General features: G+C 32.4%; 3 protein-coding genes across 5 annotated transcripts; 1 reads left to right on the top strand and 2 right to left on the bottom strand.

Annotated features, from left to right (window-relative positions):
- Positions 1-128: 128 nt before the first annotated feature.
- Positions 129-1,654, bottom strand: LOC103847490 (non-symbiotic hemoglobin 2). The gene is made up of 4 exons (XM_009124578.3): positions 1,398-1,654; positions 1,184-1,298; positions 498-614; positions 129-422 (listed from the first exon to the last, which is right to left on the bottom strand). Exons 1-4 carry the CDS (start codon positions 1,499-1,501, stop codon positions 273-275), a joined length of 486 nt encoding a protein of 161 aa, XP_009122826.1. The 5' UTR covers positions 1,502-1,654; the 3' UTR covers positions 129-272.
- A 1,773-nt stretch (positions 1,655-3,427) lies between these two features.
- Positions 3,428-4,272, bottom strand: LOC103847480 (cyclin-dependent protein kinase inhibitor SMR1). Its single transcript, XM_009124567.3, has one exon. The coding sequence runs from the start codon at positions 4,016-4,018 to the stop codon at positions 3,638-3,640; it is 381 nt and encodes a 126-aa protein (XP_009122815.1). The 5' UTR covers positions 4,019-4,272; the 3' UTR covers positions 3,428-3,637.
- A 6,506-nt stretch (positions 4,273-10,778) lies between these two features.
- On the top strand, positions 10,779-13,529 carry LOC103847471 (probable U3 small nucleolar RNA-associated protein 7). Of its 3 annotated transcripts, none has more exons than XM_009124555.3 (9): positions 10,779-10,952; positions 11,056-11,149; positions 11,236-11,301; positions 11,392-11,481; positions 11,577-11,709; positions 11,823-11,941; positions 12,031-12,098; positions 12,195-12,243; positions 12,328-13,529. In XM_009124555.3, the coding sequence occupies exons 2-9, from the start codon at positions 11,090-11,092 to the stop codon at positions 13,351-13,353; spliced, it is 1,611 nt and encodes a 536-aa protein (XP_009122803.2). In that variant the 5' UTR covers positions 10,779-10,952; positions 11,056-11,089; the 3' UTR covers positions 13,354-13,529. The 3 variants fall into 3 exon arrangements, with proteins under 3 accessions (XP_009122803.2, XP_018511544.2, XP_033144535.1); XM_018656028.2 differs by having other exon boundaries at positions 10,783-10,952; positions 11,062-11,149; XM_033288644.1 differs by having other exon boundaries at positions 10,786-10,951; positions 11,005-11,149.
- Positions 13,530-15,466: the final 1,937 nt, after the last annotated feature.

The raw sequence follows: 15,466 nt of genomic DNA, 5'->3' as shown, positions 1-15,466 counted from the left end.
CACTCTCTTACAATTTGTTAAATTTTTGCTTGATCCCCATATATAGACCATGTCAAGCCATGATTGATGATTGTATGATAGAACCGATCAAACCGGTTTCATTTGTCGGTTTAACTTTTAGCCGTACCTTCTTTCTCACAAAAAACATTTTCAAGAGAAACAAGGTACCATGTATCTCTTCTTATGATATCTCATAATCCTTATTCAAAAACAATGAACTGTAGAAAGTCAAAGTACCCAAATGATATAATGATATAATACCCAAATGATATTTAGGGTTTTTGTGAGTCTTCTTGTTTCATCTCGGCCTTAATGGCTAAAGCCAAGTGATCATAAGCCTTGGACCAAGCTCCTTCCACTTCTTCATTGTACTTCTCCCCCAACCCTTCTTTCAGTGTCCTCACCAATGCCTCTTTCACCACCTGAATCCACACACTCGCATTTATTTAGTTTCTTTTAGTTGGAAATTAATAAAAAATAATGTTAAGAAAAAATACCTCAAAGTGAGGATCAAGAACACCGCTCTTGAGATGAACAGAGCCCAAGTATTGGAGGGTTGTGTCAGCCACCACTACCTTTCCTTTCTCCCTCAGCTGTATTGCTGTCTCACATGTCTACACCCACAAAAAATATGTTTAAAACCATAAAATTGATATAGTTTTCATGGTTAAAAAACTAGGGTTTTCAAAACAGGTCTTTAGTAGATATCTGTCTAACCACTGGCTTATAGTTTTACTTATTCCTACTTTACCAACTAAATATAAGCCAAACTGAACCACTTGGATTCTTCAGTAATATTTATCTGGTGATATATAGGAAAATGTATGTTTGTGAATGTCAAAAAAGAAGGAAGATGTATGTTTGTTTTAAGTGGATTATACGAATGAGCCAATATAATTTAATTGTTCTTTACTAAGACGAACCAATAATATTATCTCCAAGAAGAAGACAAAGCCAACTAGCCAAGTTCAAACAAGATAGACCGCTATCGTGTGCACATGTCTACGCGAATATAGAATGTATGATGTAAACGGACGAGTCAATAAAGATTCTTAATTAGCTGTCATAATGGGCCATTTTAACTAAGATTATGATACGATTCTATGCAAGTCACACACACACACACATACATATATGTATAAATCACAAAACAGAATATTAAACAAAAAAGGCAAGTAAATACCATCTTGAAGACTTTAACAGCATGAGCTTTGAGTTTAGGATTGTTATGAGGGACTTCATCTGTGTCTCTTAGGAAAGAGAACATGTCCTTTGCTGCTGGTGCTATCTCCAGTATCCTATATATATATATATATACATCATTATATTGTTTACAACCTCACATATATAAACAACATACATAGATTTGTATAAAGGTTTTATGTAGATATGATTACTGTGAGAAGAAGTGAAGACTGTATTTGGGGATATCTTGCTTTAGTATCTCCCAAGACTCCTTCACCAAAGCTTCTTGCTTCTCCGTAAACACAATCTCTCCCATCTCTCTCTTCTGAGCTCTCTCTTTCTCTCTCAAACTTGAGACCTATATTAAATATGCTGCTAAAACTTTCACTACATTCGCTCGAATATTAACTATTTATCATGGGCCTGATGGCCCTTACAAGATCCCAAGGGATGTCCGGTCCGATACACATTGGATCTACACATCTTTATAGAACTTCATCGCCAATAAACCAAACCAAACAAAAATGGAACTGTTGTTTTCCCATGTAAACCGGTTGGATAGAGTTGTTCTTTAGAATTATGTTTTCTACCGATCAAAATTTGATATAATCATATATTCATATGGGCAACTGACAGAACCAAAGTGTGTAAACTAAACTAAACCTTTGATTCATAAGAAACGTTTTAGTCAAATTTGTTTAAAACCAAACAGATGCCTCTTAGTGAATCAAAACAAAGCCGAAGTTATATATATTTGTAATTTTGTTTGATTTTTGAAATACTTTTTCTTACAAGAGAAAGTAAATAAATACATTAATTAGTCAGGAAAATATAGCTCATCTTACATGCGACATGATGATACCGTTATGCCTTTTTTTTAAACTTGAAAGCATGCATTCATAAATCACGGCATACCGTTATGCCTTTTTGTTTTAATAAAAGAGACGATACGGTATATACACACTTGATTTTCTCCTATTGTATAACAGAACAACTCAATCATGAAGAAGTGAAAAAGAGTAGCTTATGTTGTAAGACAGTTTACTTGTTGGTTGCGTAGACATGGCTCCTCTTTCGTAGCTGCAGGACCATATCATTACCTCTATATTTAATTTCCATTCAAATTTATTGGTCTAATAAAATAACGTCCATTAATTCAGTTTGTCTCAGGACCATATAATTACTCTACATTTAATTTTGTTGGTCTGGTGAGTAATCTTCTTCTTTCTGTACCCCAGTAAAAGTGAAAGCAATCTAGATTTTCACTACATGTTAACATATGGCATATGCATAATTCCCGGTCACCAAACGAATTAGCTGGGATTCATTTCAATAATCTTTTCCAAGTACAATGTGATGGTTTTGGAGATTGTAAAGAATTAACGGATGAGTATCAACTTCGGACTCTGAAATCTTTAGAATAATTTCTAATAAGTACTATACTTTACAAAAATGAATGGCATAGTATCTACAGATCCCAAAGTTGTGTCTACCGGCCGGTCAAATTGTCAGAAGCAAGCATGACTTTCTGATCAAAATATAGTTTAGATAAGTTCATTTGCATACTTTATTTGCTAAGCTATACTAAATATAGTTTAGATATTAGCATAAATCAAGGCTTCATTTTCTCTGCGTTGTTGCTTTCACAAAGTAAGACACGCAACAGATACATCTTCTACCAAATTAGCACCTAATACTTGTAAACGTCATTCATTAGCATTTTTGATAACCTAATAACTGCTATATATAATATTTATTAGAAATTTCTTTCAACTAATGAAAGTGACTGAATGAAATTTTTGATAGACGATTATAACTAAATTATAATATTAATTATATATACATATTTTTGAAAATTTTGACATAACTTACCAAAGATATATAAATCTGCATGAAAATAAAAAAATTGGCGTCTGAGGCATTATTATATATATGAAACTATAGCAGATTATGAACTTTCTTTCATTTAATTTTCTTGATTGAGTTGCATAAATGCAATGATTTCATATATATTTAAACGAACATGTTACCACCACCTAGCAATGCTCACTGGTAAGATTTAATGTGCCTGCAGGCTGCAGATGTTTTGGTTCATAACTCTTTGTTAGTTGTAGAAGTCGAAATTTTTACTGATTTGAACTTTGCGAATTTACTATTTTCACCTACGACGCTGGAAGATAATAAGTCGATCATGTCTGCTATAAATGGTATAAATATCCCAATTATTATTAGAAAACTTGGCAATTGGAATTAAATTTCATTTATACGGAATTTACAACAACGACACCTCCATGCGAAATTAATAGAGAAAATTAATATGCGGTTGCAGAAAATTATCCGTCCATTTTATAAATATAAAATAAATAAGAAACTTATAATAATCTTTTAATTTATATATGAGTTCACAATATTTCCAGTAAAACTGTAAAAATGTAAATTCTTGAACTAAGGCTCATCTTCGGACACAAGAAGGATAACTTCTCCTTCGTTTCGCTGTGGTCGACGTGTCACTATAAACGGAGGTGAAGAAACGGTCTATCTCTTCCCTATTCATGATAACCTCACAAGTCGACACTAAGAGCTTCCTCTTACACGATCTGATCATCAAAGCCGCCGTAGCAGATGGTTTTGACGGCTGTGGACGAGGTTTTCGTGGCGGGGGAGGTGGAGAATCTAGGACGGGAGGAATCTTGTGTTCTTGAGATGTGGGTGTGCTGCAACTAAAGCCATCTTCTTCACCGCCTTCGTTAATGTTTCTTGTGGTTTTGGATTGGATCTTGATGGTTGCTGGGAAGTTGAATTTGGACAGATCTTGTATTAAATCAAGATCCATATCTGAAGTATGTTCTTGTTTGCTGTGGAAGTTTTTTTTTTGTGGATGTAGAAAACTTGTTGGGGAAGTGAGGTTGAGAGGGGGTTGTTATATGTGTTTGTGTCTTTACATACACATATATATATAGATACATAAAGTTAGAATGTCGCATTTGGAAACGAAAGTTACCTTTTGACATGATTGAGAGAAAAATAAAATGAAGATTTTTTTTTTTTTTTTTGAACACAAAAATGAAGATAAGCAATGTAAATATATAAGAAGGAGAATGGACGTAAATTTCTGAATTTAGTAAAATAGAGTATTACTAAGGAAGGGATGATAAATTCACTTGTATAGTTGTATTTGTATGTATGTACAACTAGAGCACACGTGGTTCGCCATTTTGATAGAGTTTACCTAGTTTTCTGAATAATGTTTTTTTTTTATTTTCAATGAGTTTTTAATGGAATAATATTGTATTCGGTAAATAGCGAGGCATCTTAGAAACTCTTATAGGGAATGTTTAAATGCTCTTTAGTCTCTATGATTTTATCAATAAAATGCAGCTAATTTAATGATTGCCATGGTAAATTAATCTTAAGGAAACGTTGTTTAACCAAAAGTAATTTCGAAAAATGATCTACTAAAATGTTTTTTGGTATTATCTACTAACATGTTTTGCAGTGTTAAAACCGGTCGAGAATTGTTTTTTTGGTTTTGAAGTAAAATTAATGTCGGACAAATGCACATGAATATAATGAAAAGAGTGCAAGACTCCAACGAGAAGTGGTATAGAGAGCGTAGATAAACATCGCTCACACTGTTAATTTAGACGACCGTAGTTCAGATCACGCTGAACACATTAGCGATCATTATGTGAATAAAACGGTATCTAATGTTACAGTGTTTTTTTTTTACCTTTTTAGGATGGTTCAGGAATATAAACCCCACCGTCACACAAGGGTAGCATCCCCATGCATAAATTTATATGGAAATAAGAATTTATGGGCAGAGACAGTTGAGACGTTACAATTCAGGTTTTGTTTTGTTCAGCTTTAAATTATCCATCAAAACTCATCACTTGGTTAGACAATAATTTGTTTTCTTCTAAATATGAAATGTTTTTTAATTAAAAGGTCTAAGATTTTTGAGTACAACATGCATACAGCATATTTATATATGACTATAACTTTTGCTGTAATGTAAATGTTTTGAATACTAATAATAAAACCTTACAAATTCTGGGAGACTAAAGTTTTCGTAAATAAACAAAAGACAAACTAAACTGTGAGTTTGGAAACGCAGTAAAGCTCAGAATGAATTAAAGGGCCACAACAAATGAAACAAACGCAAATGGTGTTCTTGTACTATCGGTCTCCTATCTAAAGACGTGTGGGTTATGGTCTCAGCAATAACATTAAAGCCTGTATATATACAGAAACTTTCACTTGATAAGAAAAAAAAAACTATGTCCTTCAAAAAGAAACTATAAACCATCAAAATAATAGTAATACCGTTATAGGTAAAGTAAAGTACATACACAGTAAATATAAATCCAGATCAACGTCTTATCAAAGATCTCAAACATAAAGTTTGGTTATAAATACATGTGTCTTGTACCTACTACGACCTAAAGAACATGGCATGTGTTTGGATTAATTAAACACTAGTCCATGCATCATAATATTTTATGTAAACAATTTATTGGAATCAGTTTTGTGTTTTTCTCCTTAGTTAATTAAATGTCCATTGTGAGAAGTTGTATAATCTTTATGTGACATTATGATCTCAAGATATACGATGGACCACCAACGTTTTACACGCCGACTTTAATAATATACATAATATACCATGCCATATATAACAATTATTAGGCTGTAGTTTGCTACTAGGTAGCTAGTTGTGTACTCTTGTGTTCGTAGATAGTTCTGATTCAATTCCTATTAGTGGTTGCAGTTTGGTCTATATATTTGTTTCATAAGATATAATAATGAAACTACAGTCTATATATGGTTTGGTACGATTTAGCTTTAGTTTATTATACTTTCATACGTCCTTTTTTTTGTCATCATTGTGCTGTATATGTCGTATTTGAAGTTAGATTTGATCGCTCTGAACATGTATACACTAGCCGCGCTGCGTGATGTATTGATGATATAAATTACAAATGCAGTGTAAATATACGGCAAAGTATGACATATTTTTGGACATGACACGTAACTAGTGCATGTGGTGATGACTGATGATATAGAGTAGATCTGTGGAAGTGAGTCAGTCAGAATATCCAAATAAAAAAGTACAGAAGTGGAAAGATCCATATGATCGCTCGCAGGAGATCTCGATCTCGTGCCTTTGCTTTATTTATTTATGTTTTTTGTCAACCTTCGCTCTCTCTTTTTTTTTCATTAATTTTTTGGGTTATTCTTAACTTTTTTGGTGGGGTGGTCTATCGACATTGACACGTTTTCTAGTTTGATTTAGGTACAAAGGGAGGTTTGCACAGAAATATATGTAAATGGAATCAGGATAAGCCGATGTTATCTATGAGGCTACGAAACCATACAATCACAATCAAACAATCTGTAGCATTTGTAATCCATCAATTCAATTATACTCGAGAGGTTGAAGTTTTGGTGGTCCAGCTAGCAACTACAGTTGTTTGTTTTGGCCTAACCGAGCCGTCTAAAAATGAATCGGGATATTAAAACATTGGAAGTCCGTAAAGTCCTAAAAAAATTAATTGCATAGAAAAAAGAATCTGAATCTACAATGAAATCATAGCTTAATAGACAGCAGATCTTGTTTTAACCGGTTTCAACATATATATTCCTATAAATGGACAAGTTCATGAACCAGAAGAGGACATAAAATCAGATTAAAGTCCTAGATCTATAGTACTTTGGTTGATCGATTAAAAGTTCTACACTATCAGACCAATATTAAAAGATATATTCATAATATTAACAACTTGAGTTGGAGAAAAATTTCTTAGTATTTTAAATGTATGAAACACTATGGCCCTACATTACAGGGTGAAAGCAAAGACTATACATCGTAGAAGCAAGAATCACTATTACAGGTGGATGAAAAAGAATACAAACCTAATTGATAAGAATGAGTTGTTTTTTTTTTTTGGCAAAAATCCATATAGTTCGATCAAATCCACACAACATAGGATTCTAAAGTATTTCTGTTTTTTTACTCGAATGCATTTAAACTTTTAATTATATGTTATACGGAAAATTTGTATGCCAACAAAGAAGAAAGACACATGACTATGTCTCATATTACGATCATATAAAATGAAAAGGTCCAAGTAATCTTGGATCCGAATGAAAGTAAATAAAATAAAAATGGTTTTAAATTCGTAATAAATCTTGATAGTAAAATAATATTGTGGTGTGTGTGAAAAAAAAAATTGTGGTGTGTGATATCTAGACTAAAGAACTAGGTTCCGAACCCGCCATATTCTTAATTTATACAAAATGTGAGTATATGCCTCATTTATGATAGCAACCATCATTTACTATAACTGTTACCCGGATCGACGACCGACATTGTAAGGCACATGATAATGTGTCAATGAGGCACCGGATGGTAACGTAGTGTGAAACTGTCAATAACACAATCTATTATGATATAAGTATATGAAGAATAAACTATAGTATCTACTCTTTCTTGCGTTGTTACTTGATTGCATTTGGAAAGGTTTTGATCCGTGACCGTAAGAACTATGTTTAGGACCATATTGTATGAATATTTTCTCGAAATTATGTTACTTTCTTTTTGGGCAACTCTCAAAATTTATGTTACTAAATTTAGTCAGTATATCCGAATATAAGTGATTCCACATGCATATTGTGATGCATGTGTATCTGATAATGTATAGAGCTAATTTACACGCTGACCAAATCTAACTTATCTACAAACTATATATTGTAAAGCGAAAGTTAAAAAAAAACTATATTGTAAAGCTCGATATATTGCATATATTAGGTATATATATATCTGAGTGGTATTTTATGGTATTACTTGCATTTACGTATTGATATGAATAGAAATAATATAAATGACTAGCGTTTTTTTTTGAAAAAGATAAATGACTAGCATTTACCACCGTTTTAGCATTTTATGTGTTGTAGTGTACAATGTAGACAAAGAAAGCAAGTAAAACGTAACGTGCATGGCCTCCAAATCATGAATTATTCCTGTATTCTTTTTGTTATTTATTATTATACTAATATACTTAGCTATTTCACAATAGCAAATATACAAATATCATAAAATTCCAAAAACTATAGCAAATGACACCAAAAGTAAAGATAGGGAGGTGGCTCTCCCTTGGATGTTTAGGGAACATATTCAATTGTCTCCCTATCATAGAGATGAACGGATGTATGATTGCATCGATCACACAACTTAAAAATGACATGTATATCAACTCTATTAATTAACCAAGGAAAGTTATCGAAGTACGTTAATGTATTATGATACTAGTTGTTACATGTTATATCATTGCTAGACGAGCCAAGTCCTAACTCCTAACTAGCAACATGCGGGTCACAGATTTATTTATTATTATCAACATCAGATTTGTTACTTTCTTAATCTATTCGTAGAAACTTCTTACAATTCTGTTAGATTTTGAGGAAAATTAGGAAACGATTATAATTGGATGTAAATTCATTATATTTATGAAAATATTGATAATACTATATAAGAGCATCTCAAAAAGACTCTCTTGCAAACTCTATATTTGAAGTTTTAAAGTGTTTTTCTCAAAAATAAAACTTCAAATTTAACTTTAAAATTATTTGTAATTTACACTATGATTTTTATGTTTGTCATAATTAATATAAATCCATAAAACTTTTGTAAATAACTAGCACATATATAAAAATATTACAATAAAATTAATTAATAAAATCTTACACTATATATAAAATTATAAGAAATACATAATTAAATATTACAATACAAGCAAAATACAATATTAAGATATCAAATATTTGGAGTTTCTTTTTGTATATTATATGGATCCGGTTCGCAAAGGAATACATAATCTATACTATTAAAGCAGAATCCCTACTGGGATTCTGCCCCTGGCTTTTCAAAATAATTACAACCTTCTGCCATTGCCTATTTTCCTTTTTTTTTTAACGAAAATCGTGCATATTAATTCACCAATCATAACTAACTATTTTTAAATCCAATCACACAACATTCGAACCCAAACAGATTCGACCTAATCCAAAAAACAAAAAATGGCCCAAACTAAAGTTTCAATTTCTGTACAGATCTTTTAAAATAATGAGCCATTTGGGCCTTGATATTCAACATAGATTTTCAACATAATTGAAGCATATTATATTATTTGTCATTTTCAGATATAAACCTACTGCAGTTTTTTGTATTTAATTTTATTATTAGATTAAACTTTTATAAATTCTTAGTTTGAATAAACATTAAATATGTATAACTAAAAACGTTATTATTTAATGAATTTTCAATATATTAGTTTATGATAATTAAAAATATATACAATAAACTTTAAAATATATAAACACTACATAATTAGTATTATTTATCAGAAATATAACATTTTTGAATCCATTCTAAATTTCATTCCTATTTTGTACACATAAAAAATCATTTCAAACAGAATAAATACAAAAAATACATAAACAATAGGCACATTTTTAAATGTATTATAAATTATAAATTCTAGGAAAAACCTTCTACTTTACAAATATTTATCATTTTCAAATAAAATTTAAATAGAAAACGATTCCGCGCTTTGAAAGCGCGGGTCAAAATCTAGTTAAATATTAAAATACAAGCAAAATACAATATTAAGATATCAAATATTTGGAGTTTCTTTTTGTATATTATATGGATCTGGTCCGCAAAGGCCATGATTGAGAATGGTTAAAATTACTTTCGTTATGCTCCATCTTCGGTTACACAAAATTTGTTTGGACAATATTTTAAAGGTTCCAAACTAAATTTACTAGACTATTAGTGTTGTTGTAGAATTTAATTTTATGTAATAATTATATCTTCATGTATTTTTTTATTAAGTTTCTTTTGTAATATTTTTGTTGTCTAATTCTAGTTTTATAAGATTATAAATCTTTTTATTAAGAATCTTTTGTAATATTCTTGTTGTCTAATTTTAGTTTTAAAAGATTATAAATCTTATTTTAAAATTCTCATTTAATTTATGTGTAAAATTTGAATTTTATAAAAATAAATTTGAAATATTTATGATATAATCTTTTTAAAAAGATTAAACAATAAATGAAAAATACTTAAGAATCATGAATGTGATGTGTAATTAATTATAAAGATCAAAATATAAATAACAAGATGAATCTTCAAAAACCTGGAGATGTTCTCAGTGTAATCAAATTATTAAAATCAAAACTAATCCTGAAAAGCACAGAATTGGAATCCAATGTTTTTTGCGCTAGCCGCTAGTTAACAAAATATATTAAAAATAATAACAAACAATATATGTCCTACAACTCCAAGAACAGGATGGTCCGTTACGGGATCACTTTCAAGAAATGGGTCAAAACATTAAAGCTATGCTATACAAAAATATAAAAATAATATTTTTTTGGTTTCCATACACTAATATTTATATACAAAATATAATTTTCAAATATGAAAGTTGTTTTGTATACAATAGGCTTCCTTCAGACCAGGCCCAATTGCGAGTTATCGAGGCCCACTCAAAAGATTTCCTCTTTTATTTTGTTTTTTAAAACCCTTAAAAAATTACAAAACCCTCAAACCTAATCAGCAAGAGGATCGTTGTCGGAGCTCTCAGTGTCTCTCTCGCCCATTAACACAATTTTCTGCTAAACCCTAATTCACGCCGTCTCCTTTAAAACTCAAAGCTTCACCGTCGCGTGTTCTTCTGCTTCCTCGCCGCCTTCTCTAATCTCAGGTGAATCTAATTTAAAGTTTCAATCTTTTCTTACGTTTGTCTCAATCTTCCTAGCTCGTAGCTGATTCAGGATTCAATTGGAATGAATAACAATCTAATTTAGGTTTAGGTTATAAGACGTACTTGCAAGTATCAAGATGGAGGTTGCTTTAGAGGATAACAATCTCATGGAGAAGGTCCTGCCTCCTGATGAGCAGGTAACTACTACCTTTAGAGTCTCAAAACACTTTATTGTTTGTGGGTTTCGATAAAGTTAAAACCTTTGCTTTAAATTTGTTTGCAGGAGATCGATGTTGAGTTGGAGGCTAAAGAAAAGAAGTATCTTAGAGGAGAAGGTGCTAACTTAGAGGTATATATAACACACAAGAGTTTTAATGATTGTTGCTTTTGGTTTTGGAGAATGCAGAAGTTGAGTGTTTGTTTCTTCATGTTCTTGCAGTCATTGAAAGATAAGAAACTAAAGACTCAGCTTGCTTCACGAGAGAAGCTGTATGGCAAATCTGCAAAAGCTGCTGCTAAAATTGAGAAGGTAAGTTTTACTCCTTGAGTCACTTTGATTCCTCTGTTCTTGGTTTTGGAATATTAATTACTGTCTTGTTATCTGGTTTGTGTTTATTTATGTAGTGGCTCTTGCCGGCTTCGGCAGGGTACTTGGAGACTGAGGGTTTAGAGAAGACTTGGAGGATCAAGCAGACGGATATTGCCAAAGAAGTAGATTTATTAAGCTCAAAAAACCAATATGACATAGTGCTCCCAGGTAAATGGTCTATAGCTTCTTCTATCACATGTTATGCATATATAATTTGTAGTTTGGTTAATCTGTGTGACAAATACTCTCTTTGTTATGTGTGTTTCTGAACAAATGTGTAGATTTTGGACCTTACAAACTTGATTTTACTGCAAGTGGTCGGCATATGCTAGCTGGTGGTCGCAAAGGCCACCTTGCTCTTGTAGACATGATGAATATGAACTTGATCAAAGAGATACATGTGAGTTTGTTATTTCATATTTTATTCAAGGCTTTTTGTATGTATTTTTTTTTGATTTGGTTCTTGACAGAAGTTGATGTTATCTGCAGGTAAGAGAAACAGTACGTGATGTTGCATTCCTGCACAATGACCAGTTCTTTGCAGCTGCTCAGAAGAAGTATGTAGTTAAAACATCACCTTATGTATGCTTTGCCTCCTTCTGTCTTGGAGGGTGCTTGGACTTATACTTTAACTCCTCAACTTTCTTTTACAGGTATTCTTATATTTACGCGAGAGATGGAACTGAGCTCCATTGTCTGAAGGTGAGGCTTACTGTCTTTTTTTTGTTGATATACAACTATATGGATCAAATAATGAAACTTACACCTGTTCTTGCCTAACTTCAGGAGCGTGGTCCAGTAGCCAGACTCCGGTTCCTAAAGAACCATTTCCTCCTCGCATCAATAAACAAAATCGGTCAGCTACACTACCAAGACGTTACCTACGGCGACATGGTGGCTAGCATCAGAACAGGCAAAGGCAGAACAGACGTAATGGAAGTGAATCCCTACAACGGTGTAGTCGCCTTGGGACATTCCGGTGGAACCGTCACGATGTGGAAACCCACCAGCCAAGCACCTCTGGTCCAAATGCAGTGCCACCCTGGACCGGTCTCTGCTGTTGCCTTTCATCCGAACGGCCATCTCATGGCTACGTCTGGTAAAGAGCGCAAAGTCAAGATCTGGGACCTCCGCAAGTTCGAGGAGGTTCAGACCATCCACGGTTTCCACGCCAAGACGCTGAGTTTCAGCCAGAAAGGGTTGCTAGCGGCCGGGACTGGTTCGTTTGTTCAAGTTTTGGGAGACTCGAGTGGTGGTGGTGGTGGCTATAGTAGATACATGAGCCACTCGATGGTGAAAGGCTACCAGGTGGAGAAGGTTATGTTCAGACCGTACGAGGATGTTCTTGGGATCGGTCACTCGATGGGATGGTCCAGCGTCCTCATTCCAGGGTCCGGGGAGCCGAACTTTGATTCTTGGGTGGCTAATCCGTTTGAGACGTCGAAGCAAAGACGTGAGAAGGAAGTACACTTGCTTCTTGATAAGCTTCCACCTGAGACGATCATGCTTGATCCTTCGAAGATTGGGGCCATGAGGCCGTCGAGGAGGAAGGAGAGGCCTACGAGAGGGGAGATTGAGGTTGAGAAGGAGGTGGCTATAGAGGCTGCAAAGAGCGTTGAGATGAAGAAGAAGACGAAAGGGAGGAATAAGCCGAGTAAGAGGACTAAGAAGAAGAAGGAGTTGGTGGAGAATGCGAAGAAGACGTTCCCGGAGCTAGAACATAGCAATATTGCGGGGAAGAAGAGGAGGATCGGTGAAGATGCTGCGGCTGAGTTGCCTGCAAGTTTGAAAAGGTTTGCTAGAAAAAACTGAATGTCATGTGAACACACACACAGACAAGGTGGATGAGTTTGTGGCTCTATGTCTTAAGATTTTGTATCCTAGTGTTGTTTCCTTTTTTTTTGCCTTAACAATTGTTTCTATGAACTTAAACTTTGACGCTTTTGCATGATCTATATAATTTTGGTTGTCGGTTCGAGAAGATTAAATTCTTTGCTTAAAAATTTTCTAAAACCAATAAATAAGTAATAATCTTTAGTGTTGTTTTAAAATTTCTATCGTATTTTACATTTGTATTAATGTATCCTTAACTCTTTTTCAAGGTAAATGAGCATCTTTCAATTGTTTTTATCAGACAATTTAATAAAACTTCATAATGCTCCCTAAATTGATGGAATAACCACTATAAAATTATTAGTTTCTTGATAAACAGAGAGTACAAAGGTTCCAAACCTCTTTGAACATCATCATATGTTAGTGCAGGATGCAACTAGGCATTAAAACAATATTGTCATATTTTTTGAAATTTTCTCAAAATCTATGGGCTAACCCTTACAAAAATATTGAGTTTTTAGTAAATACTTTGTATACTGAAGCCTATAATCTTTAGTGTTGTTTTAAAATTTCTACCATATTTGACATTTGTATTAATGTATGCTAAACTCTTTTTCATGGTAAGTGAGCATCTTTCAATTGTTTTTATCAAATAATTGAATAAAACTTCATAATACTCCCTAAATCGATGGAATAACCACTATAAAGTTATTATTTTCTTGATAAACGGAGACGATAAAGGCTTCAAACCTCTTTGAAAATCATCATTTGTTAGTGTAGGATGCAACTAGGCATTAAAACAATATTGTCATATTTTTTGAAATTTTCTCAAAATCTATGGGCTAACCCCTACAAAAATATTGAGTTGTTGGTAAATACTTTATATACTGAAGCCTATAATCTTTAGTGTTGTTTTAAAATTTCTACCATATTCTACATTTGTATTAATGTATGCTAAACTCTTTTTCATGGTAAATGAGCATCGTTCAATTGTTTTTATCAATTAATTTAGTAAAACTTCATAATACTCTCTAAATTGATGGAATAACCACTATAAAGTTATTATTTTCTTGATAAACGGAGACGACAAAGATTCCAAACCTCTTTGAACATCATCATATGTTAGTGCAGGATGCAACTAGGCATTAAAACAATATTGTTATATATTTTTTGAAATTTTCTCAAAATCTATGGGCTAACCCATACAAAAATATTGAGTTTTTGGTAAATACTTTATATACTGAAGCCTATAGTCTTTAGTGTTGTTTTGAAATTTCTACCATATTCTACATTTGTATTAATGTATGCTAAACTCTTTTTCGTGGTAAATGAGTATCGTTCAATGGTTTTTATCAATTAATTTAATAAAACTTCATAATACTCCCTAAATCGATGGAATAACCACTATAAAATTATTATTTTCTTGATAAACGGAGACGACAAAGGCTCCAAACCTCTTTGAACATCATCATGTGTGAGTGCAGGATGCAACTAGGTATTAAAACAATATTGTTATATATTTTTTGAAATTTTCTCAAAATCTATGGGCTAACCCCTACAAAAATATCGAGTTGTTGGTAAATACTTTATATACTGAAGCCTATAATCTTTAGTGTTGTTTTAAAATTTCTACCATATTCTACATTTGTATTAATGTATGCTAAACTCTTTTTCATGGTAATGAGCATCGTTCAATTGTTTTTATCAATTAATACAGTAAAACTTCATAATACTCTCTAAATTGATGGAATAACCACTATAAAGTTATTATTTTCTTGATAAACGGAGACGACAAAGGCTTCAAACCTCTTTGAACATCATCATATGTTAGTGCAGGATGCAACTAGGCATTAAAACAATATTGTCATATTTTTTGAAATTTTCTCAAAATCTATGGGCTAACCCCTACAAAAATATTGAGTTTTTGGTAAATACTTTATATACTGAAGCCTATAATCTTTAGTGTTGTTTTAAAATTTCAACCATATTCTACATTTGTATTAATGTATGCTAAACTCTTTTTCATGCAAAATGAGCATCGTTCAATGGTTTTTATCAATTAATTTAGTAAAACTTCATAATACCTCCTACT

Source organism: Brassica rapa, chromosome A01, assembly GCF_000309985.2.
Source record: "Brassica rapa cultivar Chiifu-401-42 chromosome A01, CAAS_Brap_v3.01, whole genome shotgun sequence".
In the NCBI taxonomy this organism is placed as follows: Eukaryota; Viridiplantae; Streptophyta; class Magnoliopsida; order Brassicales; family Brassicaceae; genus Brassica; species Brassica rapa.
Note: the sequence above shows the minus strand (reverse complement) of the source record. Positions and strands in the feature narration are given on the sequence as shown.